Below are 16,414 nucleotides of genomic sequence, written 5' to 3'. Positions count from 1 at the left end.
ATGCAGACTGATATAATGCTGATATGATTTTTTTTTCCCCCTTTGGTAGGGAGTTGTGGGCTGATGTGCTTTGTTTCTTTCGATCCCATGGGTTCGACTGTGCCAAGAGACACTGTTCAGGGAGTTAGGGAAACCTTTTACAGCTGTCTCTTCCTGGCAAGGTGTTCAGCACAGATACTGTTACCCAGGTGTTTTCGGCACAGATACGAGGCCTATACGCTGACATGCTAGTGATTAAAGAAACAAGCCAGCTCCTAGCACACGGCCAGTCGCTGACCTTTCGGAAGTGTATAGCACAGTTCCTTCCCTTTGCCATATCATTTCAAGTTTGTGGGCCAGTTGGAGCCATTCTGCCTGACAACTGACAGAAAGTGGGGTGAACCCTGTAGAGACAATCTACCCTTCACGCTCATAATTACACCTACAAGCTATTCAGAGTTTCCATTTAATCTGCTTAAGGTAGAGTAACAAGAGAAAAGCCCAACACAACATCAGCATGTCAAGCAGGTGAGAATCCTCATAATTTTGGCATCCAAGCTGTGCTGGAGCATCGTCAGTCATTTTGAGTCTCTCGTTGTTTACCCATCATTTCATAAAAACCAAGCTACAAAGACCAAAAACACACTGACTGACATCAGACCTCTGTCTCTTGCTTTAGCGACTTTACTCTCTGCTTGGAGACAGGATGAAAATTTAATGTTGCTCATGGGGAGATTGCCTGTTTTCTAATCTTTGCATCATGTCTAGTGCAAAGATTTCACCCATTAAGACCAGCATTTGTTCACTTCTCATCCGGTTGCATGCGTTGAAGACGCTGCTGTTTAGCTGCAGCTTTATCGGGTGATAAATTGTGCATCAGAGGTTGGTGAGAAGTGGCTGTGCAGAAAATTAACCCACCCTGAGTGGATTTAAAATCCCCAATAAATAATTAAGGCCACACTTTGAATAATTTAAATGGACCATGTCGTTGTTCGCATTAGAGTGGAGGTTCTGCTGATTGCTGTTGTTGTTCTTAATCTTGTTATTTCTGCGTGAATTCTTTGACGGCAGCACTGAGGGAAAAACGGTCTTTGGTCGGCGGTAGTTTCCAACAACCGATAGACAATGAAAATAAACATTGAATTTACCATTATGGACTTAAACACAACAAATTAGGCGACAATCCGTCTTTCTGTTCCACTCTCTCATTGCAGACGCACACAAACACAGCAAGGCATCAGTCCACAGTCTGCTCTGAGACACAGAATTGAGGCCGCCAAGAGAGAGGAGAGCGGGGGGATGCCAGTGTGCTGGCTGTTTGTAGCAGCCAACCTTGACTTCAAAGCAGCCTGGTAAATTAAACATCCACATGAAAAACAGAACTGGATTTGCAAAAAAAAAAAAAAAAATACTTAATCATTGCCAGGAATCTCACCCTCAGAGCATGTCACATATTCTAGATTTGGTCCTCTGGTTTACAGTATAACTCTAGTATATGCAGTTATTATTACATTGACAATGACATTACATTGCATTACATGTAATACATAGGTATGTACTATACCACTGAGCTATACCAGCTACAATGTATGGTTCCTTACATATTGTGAGGCTGAATCTGTAAAAGGGTAGAGCACAAGTAGCAAGAAGGCTGCAATTTAATAAAAAAAATCTTTCTACATTGAGATCATATCTCAAGTGATGATGCGCCATCACATAATAAATCTGAATGAAAAGAAACAGAAATCTAAGAACACTATTATCACAAATCGCAATTGCAAAATCTGCAGTAAAAGCACACCTAGATATTTTTCATCAAATCTTTAAGCCCTACTCTCTATCTTTAGTGTTTAAAACACTTAATTACTCATTGATAACAGGGATTGCTGTGCCTTTGCTTCAATTGATTTTGAGGGGCAAACACATGAGTAATCAGGTAATTAAAGTGGCAGTAATGGAACTCAGGCTGCAAATAATCATTCTTTTATTGTAGATTAATCAGCTGCTTATTTTTTTTTAATTAATGTTTTAGTTGTTTGGTGCATGCAATGTCAGAAAATGCAGATTGGTGTTTCCCAAACCATCAACATTATGATGAAATTATGAATTCTTAATGCTTTATTGATGTATGAAGCATACAAACTAGAAAATATGCACATTAAAGAAGCTGAAAACCTTGATTTAATTATTTAAGAAAACATTCAAACCATTATTTAATAGGTTGCAATTAAGTTAGTACAGTAATGCTCGATTAATAGTTATCACTATGAGGAACCATCAGGAATGACCTGTTTAAAATCCAAAGCAACATACTACATGTATTTCATCTTTATAATATGGTCATTTTGGTACATTTCCAAGCACTTTGATGTGAAAGTGTTACAATGATTGGAGCCTATCACCAAGATGTTACATGTGATATTATGTGAGAAAGCACAAAATATTACCTCGCTGTACCTCTACTATTATAATGTTATTGCCGAAGTGTATGTCAGTATTTACAAAAACTGACGACCCAAATACAGGTTGAAAAACTTTATCAAAATCAGACACAGGTGAAACACATTTGGGCAGGGCAGGCAATCAAGAGGGAAGACTGGACAGGAAGTAAATATTTGACAAGGTATGCAGAAGGAAAAGCTACAAAATAAAACAGGAAACAAAGAACAGACACAAAAAAACTAAAAACTCAAGGTAAAAGAAACCAGAACAATACAAATGAAAAATTGCTTCAAGAACCCAGTGGGGTCATGACACTGTAATGTAAAGAGTTAGTGAAGAAAGTCAGAATTGCTCTGTACAAATTGGCTCATATTAAGACTTGATTTGGATTTGTCATCTCTCAAAAGTCAGTCCATATGAGAACGTTTGCAAAACAGTGATTGAGAGAATGTCCATGTCGTCATGTTTTGCACGTGAGGAGGTGTTGGCAGTTTGCAGTATGTTTTTTCTGCACTTTGACGCTCTGCATGTGTCGCTTTTGAAAAGTGAGTCGGTATGGGTGGATTTATGCACCATGAAGACTTTTGTGGGTGTGTGTTTCTCTGTGTGTGTGTGTGTGTGTGTGTGCGTGTGTGTGTATTCCCATAGCCCATGAGGAACAGCCTGGGGGAAGCTAGCACACTGTAACACAGAGAGGCAATGAGCCAGGATCACTGCTGGAGTCCACTGGGAAATAACATGTAAAGAGAGATGTGTGTTAGCGCGGGGGCGAGCCCAGGGAAATAACCCGCGAATGGTGTGAACCTCTGCTGTCTCTCTGATGTTAATTCCCCATACTAGACACTAACACGTTCACATGTACAAGTACACACACACACACACCACTGCCTCATCTGTGTCTTCATCATATTCCCTTGTATGCGTAGATGCATGGACTTTTGCATGCACACACACACGTGCCATTGCTGCTGTGACATGTTATGCAGATACTGTGATTGATTGACACACTCATGTTTTCCCTCGCACGCACGCACACGCACACACACACAGAATCTGATACTCATAGACATAATGCATTCCCTAGTCACTTACCCTAACCTTGACCATTACAACCACATACCTAACCATTAACCCAAACCTAACCCAATTCTAACCCTAACCCTAAAACCAAGACTTAATCCACAACATGGCCTCACTCCTTATGGTTTAGAGTCACAAATGCTAGACCAAACCTCATCCTAACCATACATCATGTCTTTGCCTTAAAATGTAATAATTTATATTATGGAGACTGGTTCTAAGTCCCCATAAAGTGAGAGTGTGAACAGATTGAGGTCCCCACAACATGAGTAATATCTGGAACACACACACACACACTTTCCTCCTGAGGCTCAGCTCAGTAACATCTGTCTTTTGTCGAGCAACTGTCTCCATTGCAACACCAATAGCGCCTTTATATGTATTTTTCCACGGCTCATCATTACTCCATGTTGTTATTAAGAGCCATCACACAATGTGGCAGCGAGTGGGCGGCAGTGACACCAATTCAAGGCGTGCTATAAGCTTACATGGAAATGTCGCCCCCTCTGGGCAGATGTGAGCAAATCATTTCACTGGAATAGATTATATTAGTAGTGATGATCATTATAATGATGATAATTATGAAATACATGCTTTTTTTTTATATATATATATATATATATATATATATATATATATATATATATATATATATATATAATGTATTCTGTGGTCAAGTATAACAAATCATAGTAACAAATTGTACACAACATTGGTAAATAAGTATTGTACAAACATAACAGTGAAAAAGTCTAAACATTACTTATGCATGAGTGAAATATACAGTATTTGTTCATTTAATTGTTGGATATTTTCTGATTTTTGTTCTCATTTCTGGGGAAAGTTTAGGGCTAATACTTGAATTGTGTTTCGATTAAGGTTAGGGTTAAGCATTAATGAGGTCATCGTTAATGATACCACTTTGTTTAGACGGATGTCGGTGCAGTGTTTCCAAAATTATTCTATCACAATATTTTGGAACAATCAATGTCTGGTTACAAGAATTAGTCCATCAGATTTAATCTAGAATGAATGATTATAAGAATAATATTCATGGAGCGCTGAAGTAAAGAGGGCTACTAGCATTTTTGGGTTTTGGCCAAAAGAGCCATAATCGTTTTGAAAAAACAGATGACGCGCAGCGAAAATATGACATTCATTGCCCTGGTGTCAGCTTTCCACGTGAAAAAAAACGACACTTTTGGAGAGCTTTTGACTCAAAGTCATGTTGGCCACATTGTCATCACACAAATGTATGAATATACATATTCATACATGTACACATGTACATACACATATCCTCAACAAGAACTGGTATTTGATTAGCACCCCTACTAATTTAGATATATATTTAGGGTGAATTCCAATTCCTTGCTTAACCCTCAATCTTAGCAAGGGCTACCCAGAATGCATTGCGTGTTTTCACATAAGAAAGATGGCGTCGAAAAGCAGTGAAGCGAGTGCGATACAAATTAAGTATTTTCTTTGTTAATAGAGATATAAAAATGATGAAAACCATTGTATTATCTTAGTTTAGGCCCATATTATGGATTACTGACGTCAATGTTGCGTAACATTTATTTTTATTTTACGATCTTTTGTCAATAGCCGGCCGGTGCGGACAAGCGATCGTTTGCTATGGTTTACTTTACTGTGGTAACTGTCAGCTTTATATTTGTATGAGTATCATCTTATAACTAACTGACAACCTAATAACTTGACTGAAAAACGGATCGTAATAAATAATCGTGACGTAAATGTGTTCTTCTTCTGCTTTTTTGGAGTCGACAGACTGGACGCAGCTTTCTCGTTATTCTGCCCCCTACAGTCTGAAGACGTATCTGCATTTAATGGGTGTCCGATTTCTAAGTGACAAAATAACCCTCAACACTTGGTTTTGAGGGCCAGTTAAGATTAAGGGTTGAGCTTGAGGGTTAAGATTGAGGGTTAAGATAGGAATTGGAATTGGCCCTTAGTCTCATTAAGCATAAAGTGAGGTTTTAATGTTTTACAAACTCTATTCTGCAACTCACCCTATCTGAATTCATTAAGTGTTACATTTTGCATGCTGGTGCTGAGACACACTGGGCTTTCCTTGGCAATAATATGTGCTTTTCCCCCCGATGTTGTCCATCTGTTCTACTCACGATATAGTAATCACTTCTGATCCCCCCTCTTCATCTCGCTGTCTCTCTCAGATAACGGCTTTTGATGAGCTCCAGGCTGACTTCAAGGTGCCGATTGATCAGGGGAATCCACTCCATGCGGTATGTTTCATCTCCCCACTTAATTAAACTGTACATTTCTACCACTACACACACTGCCTCCATGTTTTGTCTGAAGGAAGTGACCAAAATCCATTTGTGCTGGAGATATTGACACCCTTGTCTTCTGCATTCTCGAGCTGTCTCTCACCAGTTACACACTGGTACTTTCATGTTTCATTTTCTCTCTCCATTAATTTTAAATCAGGCAGCTGGCGACGTGCTGACGTCTTAAGCTTCTTCTCTCGCCACTTCCTAGCTGACAAGCAGAGCTTTTTAAGACACGAGGGCAAAGCGTCATGTATGAATGAATCAACATGACAAATACTCCTTTATTTCAGACATAAATAAAACAAACGAGTCAAGCCAATGAACAGAGATAAACATGACAACTGAAACCGCTTTAGATCTCATAACAGCAGCTAGAACTTCAGCCTAAAATAATCCCAGTTTTTGCAAGACAACCATACACTATTGGATAGTGTGTCCAACAGTGTCCAATAAACCTCTGCATGTTTTTTGGGCTGTGGGAGGACAGGAATTACCCGGAGAAAACCTATATATGCACATGGGGAGAACATGCAAACTCCATGCAGAGTGGCACTCAGTTGCCTGTTTCTGTTGACGCCCAGGGATATGATAGATGGATCGATAGAAATTTGCTTCAAAACAAACAACAAGCTAAAGTTCTGTCTCGTCCAGATGCGCGCACGGTTTACAGTCACAAGCACGAGACAACACACTCACCACGGCAGAAGCACCGGGCCCGAGTCTGTCACGGCGGCGGCGTCGTCGTCAGTGGCTCCGCTAACTTTGCTCTAAAAACCAAACTCCAAAAGTCACATTTGGAACTATTTTGGCTTTAAACAAGGCACAGACAGTAAAGGAATAGTCGATGGCCGTCCACTGTGCAGGCGCTGCCATCAAGCTGTATGAGCCAAAGGAGGGAACACCTCCAGCCTCATAAAACACCTGCAGTGTCTCACCCAGATTTATATGTGAAATACCAGGTTCGTATGTCCTGTTTATTTTCTCATTGGCTAATATTAGACTATAGGCTCCGTGTACAGGCTGAAGAATGAAGAGTAAAACGATGTCAAAGTATAAAGCACACAGAAAATGCATAAAAATATAGTTTTCACAGGGAATCAGGTCCTGTTTATTGTATGTTGTCCTCTATGGTTTATTATGTTGGAGAAGAAGCATTATCGTCAAATAGATTTTTTTATAAAGATAATGGATTTGATTATCTATATCAGTTAAAGGTGCATTATGTAATAAATCTAAAGCAACTGGCTATAAAATCCTCCTAATATGTCACAGAGACACAGGAATAATGTTCATATAACAAACTGAACTCACCAACAACAACAGTAGAGCCAACATATTTGTATTAAAAAAATATTTTGCAGACTGCAAATCATGTTTATGTTTTGAAATCATGTTTTGGCATGTGGCGCCATCTACCAATCATTGCAGTCAGTAGAGTCTCAGCTGCCGAGCAACCACGGATTGCCAGTTACGTCAGAATACGAAACCTAAAAGACCTCGGTATTTTGAATTTGACTGTAGTAACCGTTTTTGGCCACATTCTAACATATGGCACCTTTAAACATAAATGATTGTATGTGCAAAGGAAACTGAATAATTATTTAATTTCAACCATATACACTCTAACTTCATTTATTTGTTTTTATTGCTAATATGCTTTTGTTCATGTACTTTTGTTGACCCAGTTATGAACTAAAACCATTCAGTCTAATTCTTACTTCACCAGTATTATGTTTATCACGCACCAAATAACATTACAAGTAATTAATACGTATTTATAACTTGTACAAAATACATTGCAGTTCATAAAAATAATAATAATAAAAAAAGGATGCAGTATCGCGATACTACCTGGAACCGTGATACTTTGTCTGGTATAGTACCGTGGTTACTCATTTTGGTATCGTGACAACTCTATGTATATATATATCAGGGATGCAGAGGTACAGTTTCTCCTCGGTATAGGTACGGTTTCAATATCTTAATATCTCTTAAAACTGCTCAGACTAGCAAAGGCAATATTACATTGTAAATAAAATTAAACACAAACTTTATTTAAACAATAGTGCACTATCAGATCAAATGAAACGGCAAACATGAAACCACACAAATTAAAAATAAATACAGTTTAGTGTTATCTAACAAAAAATGAACAGAATTGTATCTCACTCACAGAAACTACAACTACAAATACACCATGCTGCTCCAAGTGAAAGAGACGGGTGATGGCGATGTAAATGAGAGGCTTGCGCTGGGTGGCGCTGTAGAGCGAGTGTCTGTCCAATATCCAACTTCAAACCAACATCACTGCGCTGCATAACAGATGCTTGCACACACCGTGGTTTGTTTGTTGACATTTATTGACATTTTTTTTCAGAGTCTTGTTCACTGGCGCTGATTGACGCTGAAGGGCGGCATGAGCAGAGCAGCGCTGAGTCATGTCTCTGCTCCTGAATGGATCTAATCATGCAGCGTTGTGTATTTTAATACATTTTGATGGACTGAAACGTACCGAAATACCGTTGTTTGCCGTTGCGTATTGAACCGAACGGGGATGTACCGATCGGTAAAAATACCGATATATTTACATATATAAGTGACCCACTTTTACACATCACACATTGCTCGCACGGGATCAGCACACCAGCAATTGTGAAAAGCTGTGGACAAAGATATACATTAGTGTTGGCCAGCACAGCAAAGCTGCCCCAAGCAAAGTTGTTTTAGGATGAATTCCAGCTCGCTAAACCCTCTTCCCATGAGCCCTTTGGGCTTCCACTAACACAGCTGGCTCTTAATAATACATGGTGCTACAGTTGCAGCACAAACAGTTAGTCTGTAGGTGACTTTGACTTAAGAGCACTGGACTGGTGTGGCTCCCTGAAATATTGACTTATATTGTTCCTCAGGGATGAGCTGAAAGACAGGGGAGAAATGTTGGAGAAGAAGAGAGAAATGGATAAACAAATAACTTGCAAACTGGGGAAAAAAGAGAAGCGATGGAGGCAGATAGACGGGAGATGCAGAGATGGAATGAAAAGAGTTCTTCAGCTTTGAAAGGGATTTTTCCAAGAGTCTAAAAACAGTGCATTGGACCAGATTTCCCCCACTCATCATAGCCACTTTCATACTTTGTCATATTTGCATATCATTATGCAACACCGAGCGTATCAAAGAGTTCAGCAGAGGAACGGGCACAAAAAAATCCATCTCATTTTCACTTCACTCTTCTCCTCACACTCTCTCTCATGTTTTCTAAATGCAGCCTTTCCCTTGGCCTCCTGCTTCTTGTATGAAATGCGTCACTGCTAACAATTTTCACATAAAATGGAGTGGCCCTGAATGGTTTCTCTTATATAACATTTAATCCGTTTAATATATTAAGTTTAATGTTTTCTAATGAGCTCCCATAGGCTCCCCGAAGCCCTGGAAAGTTTGGGATCTGAGAAAATAACTTGAAACGGCAGTGTTGATATGTACTTTTACTCATTTTCATTATTTTATGCATAATAATAAATTATTATTATTATTATTATTACATTATATGATGGTACTTATAGCAGTGACTTGCTGCCGGGGTTCGATGCTGAACGTTTAATCTCTCCCATGACGATCTATTTGTTTACTTGTCCGTTAAAGCTGCTGCTAATTTGTTTATTCTTACTGCTATCATTCTACATTTGACAATGATAAGTTTAACAGAAGAAGTTATAACACATATTTCAGTGATATGTACTTTTGAAGTTATTAACTTAAGAATTTAAAAAAGTTTTTATTCAGTAATTTTACGTGAAACTGACTGGCTGTACGAGATAATGACGCATTTAAGTAATTTAAATTTGCGTGAATCTCGCGAACGCACTGACACACTGAACTGCAAGACTGAGGACGTGAATCTTGCATACGTACTGAATCACTGAACTGCGAGACTGAGGATGTGAATCTCCCGGACGTACTGAATCACTGAACTGCAAGACTGCGGACGTGAATCTCGTGGACGTACTGACACACTGAACTGCGAGACTGAGGACGTGAATCTCGCATACGTACTGAAGCACTGAACTGCGAGACTGAGGACGTGAATCTCGTGGTCGTACTGAATCACTGAACTGCAAGACTGAGGATGTGAAAGTAGATGACTGTAATCATTAGTCAGAAACCCTGACATTCTTTTAAATCTTCATATCAAATCAAATGTTATCAGTGAGTGTGTTCTGAAGTTCAGTTGTCAGTTCGATGCTCATTTGAGTAGCTGCAAAGTGAACACTCTTCACTTTCATGTCTGAAAAGAAGAAAGGGCTCAAACAAGTAAACAGGCCAGTGAAAGGACTGTAGTTCACACACTAGCTCGGCAAGTCATCATCAAACATGTTACGCCACTTATTCTACAAGAATGCATGAATCGACTTTGAAGTGCTGCTTTCTGATGTGACTGGACCTTTTTCTCACAGCGAGAACCAAACTGTGAACATGTTACAGGACGCAGAGCGCGTGCGCACACTCGCATGCATGTGACAACAACATGCAGTATTGTCTCCCACATCAACGCGGCTCGAGAAAACACAGCTTGCTTCGCATGTTTGTCGTAATTTCACACCCGTCTCTCCCTCACGGGCACACATGCACAAACATACTGTAGATGCCCTGTGACCAAAATACATTTCAGCTTTAATTGCATTGTTTCCTACTGTGCTAAGAGCTTAATGTCTCCACTGCTCAAGGCATCTGTTACTTGTGCGAGTGTCACACACAAACACATGGAGAGTGCACACACACACGTATGTTCCCATGCACATTTTATGATGAAGAGATAAAGCTCTCGCCAGGAGAAATGACAATTATGAGATAAAAACAGAATTAAAACTGAAGGGGAAGATTAAGAAAACCATTTCTTTCCCACATGGTTTTTGATATGAAGAATATCTTCATCACTTCTGCACCAAGGCCATGAACACAAGTGATGACAGCTTCTGTGGCCTCTTCACTCATTTAAATGACCGGTCTGTCCCATCTCCCTTGCTGTTTCACGCTTGTCTCCCCTGCTTTACTTCGGGGTCCGTCTCGGGTCACAGGAGAAATTTATTCCACAACATTAATGACAAAAAGTTCACTCATATGTTGTGATTTAGAGCAGGAACTCATTATTGTTTTAATTTTCACAAAAAAAAGGTATCTATGATAATCTGTCAACAAAATAAACTGCCCAAAAATCTGTCAAAAATTAACGAGTTAACGCAGGATGTTTAATTTGTGGAATTAACGCGTTCATTTTTTTTAACGCACTTTCTCACTTTCACCGCGCTACGAGTAGACGTGTAGTTTATGAACAGGCAAGACAGGCAACTGCTTGGGGCCCCGAGTCGATAGGGGGGCTCCCGACACTCGGACCTTAATGCATCAGTGAGCAGCTGCATCCCCGTCTCCCTTAAACAACAATGGTTGATTTGCAAAGACATCTCCGTCGGAAACCTCCCTAAAGGGGCCCCACGTCTCCTCACGTTAACCTGTGTGAAGCTGAAGGAAACTGAAGAGGAGTTATTGATCAGGTAGTTAGAAGAGGAAGAAAAAAGAGAGGAGGAAGAAAAAAGAAAGAAAGACACACAGTTGTAAGTGGCACTACTGGTGCAGATAATGATATAATCATAACATTAACAGTCACTGTCTAACTAACGGGGACACAGACAGCAGCTAACATTAGAGTCAGAATGCTAGCTGACGCTAACGCTAACTAGTAGAAGCAGTGCTTCTCCTGCTGTGGGTTTAGTTCCCCCAAGAAAACTATTTAACTTCTATACTTTAAATTTTGTTTATAATGTGAGTTATTTAAAGTGCAATGTGCAGTTTTTTTTTTAACGTTTTTTCAAAGTTATTTACAGTACTTATTTTTTCTATTTATTTATATTGTCTTATAATGTGTGTTCTTTACAATGTAATGTTTATTTTTTACTAAGTTTGTATAGGTTTTTACAAGTTATTTACTTTTTAATTTTTATTATTTTATTGTTATTTACATTTATATTTTCACATACTTTATTTATCTCTCCGTTCCTACAACAATATAAAGAGAAAATTTTAATTTTTCTGGCATATTTACGAATGGTAATTAATGGTAATTAATCGTGATTAATCCACAGCTACCCTGTGATTAATCTGATTAAAAATTGTAATCTTTTGACAGCCCTACTTTTGTCATTTGTTAAATAATTGCTGTCTTGATATTGCACCACTGAATAATGTGATTATGATATTTTTGTTCAGCCCAAGTTTACACCAGCAGTACATTATTATTAACTACCTTGTCCACTTCCTCTGTAGAGGTTCTTTGCATAAGTAAGGCTACATACTACTCATATACTACATACTACTTTTAATTTAAAAACATCCATTTTGCACAAGATACACCTGTTGTCATTGTTACCCCAGTGTTTTAGAGTCAAGAAAAAGCTGCAGGTTTTTTTTGTTGTCGTTTTTTTGTTTGTTTTTTAACTCGGGGGCTGTGTCTTCTTCTTCGTGATGTCACCAGTGATGGGTAATAAAAAAAATAATTAAAATAAATGGTTTTACTAACGGCATTATTGTTTTCAGTAACAGGGCAATCTAATTACTGTTTCAGTCGTACAATGTTTTCTATTAAGTGTCCATTTCATTTCATTAAACATCATGTGTTAAATGTAATGAAAATATTATTTAAGTTGTATTAAAGAAAAAAAATGTAACACAGTTGAATTTAAGGTTTCATTAAGGTCGGCAAATCCAAATTATTTGACATTTTTGAACATTTAAAAAAGTAACACAATAGTTACTTTTTCCCCCCTGGTAACTAGTTATTTTTACAATGCAGCAACTAATAACTACACGTAATTACTTGTTTAAAGTAACCTGCCCAACACAGGATCTCACCCATAAGAATCTAAACTCCCATTTCGTAGAATCTAGAAGTTCACGTTGTCCTCTGCTATGTTGATTTTTTGCAACCAAAGGTGAAAGTCAACTCACAAACTTTTTTATTTATAGAGCACATTTTAAACAGTCAAGGTTGACCAAAGTGCTGTATAGAACTGCATCAATAAAATAGCAAAACACAAAACAATGCAGTGCATAATAGCAGCAAACAATAAGGAATCATTTTTTAACCACTTGCTATACATAACACAAGAAACACACAAAAACCTGCAACCAGGCTGATATTACAACACCAGCTGTCAGGTGTCTACTATGTGTCATATAGTGTCCTATATTTTTCTCAATAACTGAATATAATTTACAAAATGTACATAATGTGCTACTGAAGATCTGAGACTATTAATTGAGACCATTATCTCCACCGGAAAAACTTTACTTAAATCAAGTTTAAGGTACGAACCCCATAGACTTCCATTAAACTAACTTCTTTTTACTGCTAGCAGATGAGCTATATAGCCATTATATGCACATTTTCACTTACTCATTTACTTCACAGAGGAAACCAGAAGACTCATTTATTTTTCGTACACAGTCTGTGACCTGGACAGGTGAATGGAGACCTTATATTACCAGTATTCAAATGAAAAGCTCCAATAAAATGGGAACTCACATCATAGTTTGTCCTCGTTACTAACCCTCTCTCAAAATGAGCAAAACATTTCAGAGGAGAGACACAACTTCCTGTTTACACCAGCATGCACATGCTCAGTGTATCTGAATGGTCACAACACATTCTTTCAGGTCCAATGAGTATGGACACAGCTTACTTCTTTGTGCGAAAATATGGTTACAAATATGGATGCACACTCTTAGAAATAAGGGTTCCAAAAGTGTCCTTCTACAAGGACTGAGGTTCTACCTGAAACCATTTGCTTCTGAAAAACCCGTTCCTGAAGCTACACTAACACTAATGGTTCCATGAAGACCCATTTTGATCCAGAGAACCGTTTAAAACCCCTTTCCTGAATAAAAGGTTTTAAAAGGGTTATTGGTGGAACCAAAAAGGGTTCTCCTATGAGGACAAGCCGAAGAACCCTTTTATGGTTCTACTTGGCACTTTTATTTCTAAGAGTGTATCCTAACGGTTTGCTCCCAACTACCCCTCCTTCCCTTCTGATGACTCTTGTTGATACTGTTCTCCCGCACCCACTCCCCTCACTTGTCAAGCTAATTCTCACCGAGTAACATTCCAAAGAGCCATCAACCTAATTGCTTGCTAATGAGTAGACAGCTGCAAAAGACATGCATACACACACACACACACACACACACACACAGTGCTGTTTGGAGTGGAATATATTTGTGTGTCCTCGTTCAAACCCTCCACAGCAGATGAAGGCGAGAGGAGATGGAGTCTCTTGCAAGAGTGAACTGCATGTTTTGATGATATGCATGATCTCAGCTCCTGTAGATAATTGGCCTTGCATGGCTGTTATGCTGTACTTTTGTGGGAAATGAGTGTTTGTGTGCAGAAGTAACACATTAAATGAACAGCTCTACATTTACTGTATAAGAACAGTAGTGAAGTGTTCCTGTACATGTGCGCAGCGGAATGTAATCCACTTTTAGCCTGACCACAGTTTTCTGCCGTTCCTTCTCCCAAACATAGATCCTTTCATTTGCTCATCATTCCAATCCCATATACTGCAATTCACAGTCAAACTTTCTTTTGCTAAACTGACTTTTCTTTTTACTTCAAAACATTTTAAATGACGGACAAAACAGAGGCATAAAACGAGTTAAAGCTATAAACAGTAAGGTATTTGGGGGAGATAAGAGAGTGAAAGTTGGGATACGGATGGCCAGTATCAAGACACAATCTCAGGCACACACAAGACAAGAATAAATGTAACACAATGACAGAAATGCACACACACACACAGCAAAACAAGCTTCCCAGAACACCATGAAGTGTTGGAGCTATGAAAAGTCAATTGAATTAATAAATGAATCACTGTTTGCATTTGTATTACAGGCAAATGAAGAATATTTGTTTTGCAAGATATCTTTATAATTGTGGGCTAGGCCTCGATCTCTGAATGGGCAAACATTACTATGACAACAAGACTTCAGAAAGCTTCACAGAGTCAATGTTGCAGAGTCCAAAAATAATCAACCAGTTCTCTTCACTGTAAAAACCAAATCTCATTAAAAACATGTCCAAGAGTTCAGATATCAAGACACTAGAGGGTAGCTCCAGATAAAGGACCACAACCTGAATTACTTATCTCATAGAAACTCACCATGACTTAAGGATAAAACTATCAATATGGCCTATATACACTGATTTTCACCAGAAAAAAAGTGGTTTGGGGGTTTAGTCAACCTTTAAAACAAAAATATGGCCTTATCTCCATGTTTTAACCAATATGTTCTTCAAAAAAGAACTTGATATCATAGTGTTAGATACAGATACACGCATATGCACACATTCCAGGAAAGAGCTGAAGGAAATTGGAGGTGTTAAAAGTGAACCAAATGAATCACAGCAACACATTCAGAAGTGAAATGTAATATTTCATTTCATATGCAACAATAAACAGACGACCGAGGCAAAGCAGAAGAACAGCAGGGCCTTGGTTCTGCCTCATTACGGTGTCATCTGGTACCCAAGAGGCCTACTGGCCCTGATGAGGTCAGTGTTTACAATGGAAATGGTCCTAAAGATAAAACAAAATGGACTCACACACACTAAACACACATCTTTCCCACAATCAATATAAATGATGTGCAGGTAAGTTGTATGTAGGCCACAGTATATGCTGATACTTCCTCATAGCAAAGTCATAGTAGCCAGACCATTGAATACAATATGTATTATTCAGTCATTTCAACACATTTTCCACACATCTTATTCTTGATTTTTACTTGTACGGTTGCTAAATATCAGTTTAGCTTTAGAGATTCTAGTTTTGATAGAGGGACACAGTCTTTACTTACTCAAGATGTTCAGGTCCTTCAGCGTCTACAAAAAGAATATCCAGGTGTATAACAGTCTAACAGTTATTTTGAAAAAGCCAAGGACATCAACAGACTTAATGAACATTACTAATACCGGGTCTGTGGTTAGGTCCAGGCTTACCACTGGAGAAGGTGGCTGAGGATACATTGTGGACCTCGACACCTTTCATCCAACACTGGAAAAACCCAAGAGCACCTTCAGTCAAAGGCTGCTCCTTCCTTGCTGAGCGAGCGCTTGGTATTAATTCTTATCTACCACATTGTCTCCATAACTCCTCTACCTCTACCACATGAAGGCTAAAGTCTGGCCCGAGTGCCGTACTACATGTTTACCCCCTTTGTCTCCCCTTGTATTTGAATCTTGAGCCAACCGATAATATTCCCACGTTGTCGTGACTGACAGCTACATGGCACGAGTAAAGCTAAGTGTCAGTGATCGGAGTATGGCAGAAAAGTGGCAATGAAAAGTGTCAGAATCAACACCGTTGTCCACTTGTTGTCCTTCATTGCTCAGGGGTTAAATGATGCATTTGCAGCCACATTTGGAGATCCCTTTGTAATGGGTCAGCCTTCAAATGCAGACTCTAAGGGCCCTGAATCAAGTCAAACAGACTTTCCACAAAAACAAACAGTGTGAGATCAATTTATGATTCATAAGCAGCCAAAGTTCTGCA

At 38.8% G+C, this 16,414-nt stretch overlaps 1 protein-coding gene across 2 annotated transcripts in view; it reads left to right on the top strand.

Annotated features, from left to right (window-relative positions):
- Nucleotides 1-16,414, top strand: part of cnih3 (cornichon family AMPA receptor auxiliary protein 3) — a gene marked incomplete at both ends in the record, with an annotated part of 92,981 nt that overhangs the window by 16,995 nt on the left and 59,572 nt on the right. For both annotated transcript variants that reach the window (XM_083899052.1, XM_083899053.1), the window contains one exon: nt 5,700-5,768. In XM_083899052.1, coding sequence (XP_083755178.1) covers nt 5,700-5,768 — 69 coding nt within the window. The remainder of the gene's footprint in view (nt 1-5,699; nt 5,769-16,414) is intronic.

The sequence above is a fragment of the Microchirus variegatus genome, assembly GCF_963457635.1.
Source record: "Microchirus variegatus genome assembly, chromosome: 12".
NCBI classification, from domain to species: domain Eukaryota; kingdom Metazoa; phylum Chordata; class Actinopteri; order Pleuronectiformes; family Soleidae; genus Microchirus; species Microchirus variegatus.
This window is presented reverse-complemented; position numbering and strand designations above follow the sequence as displayed.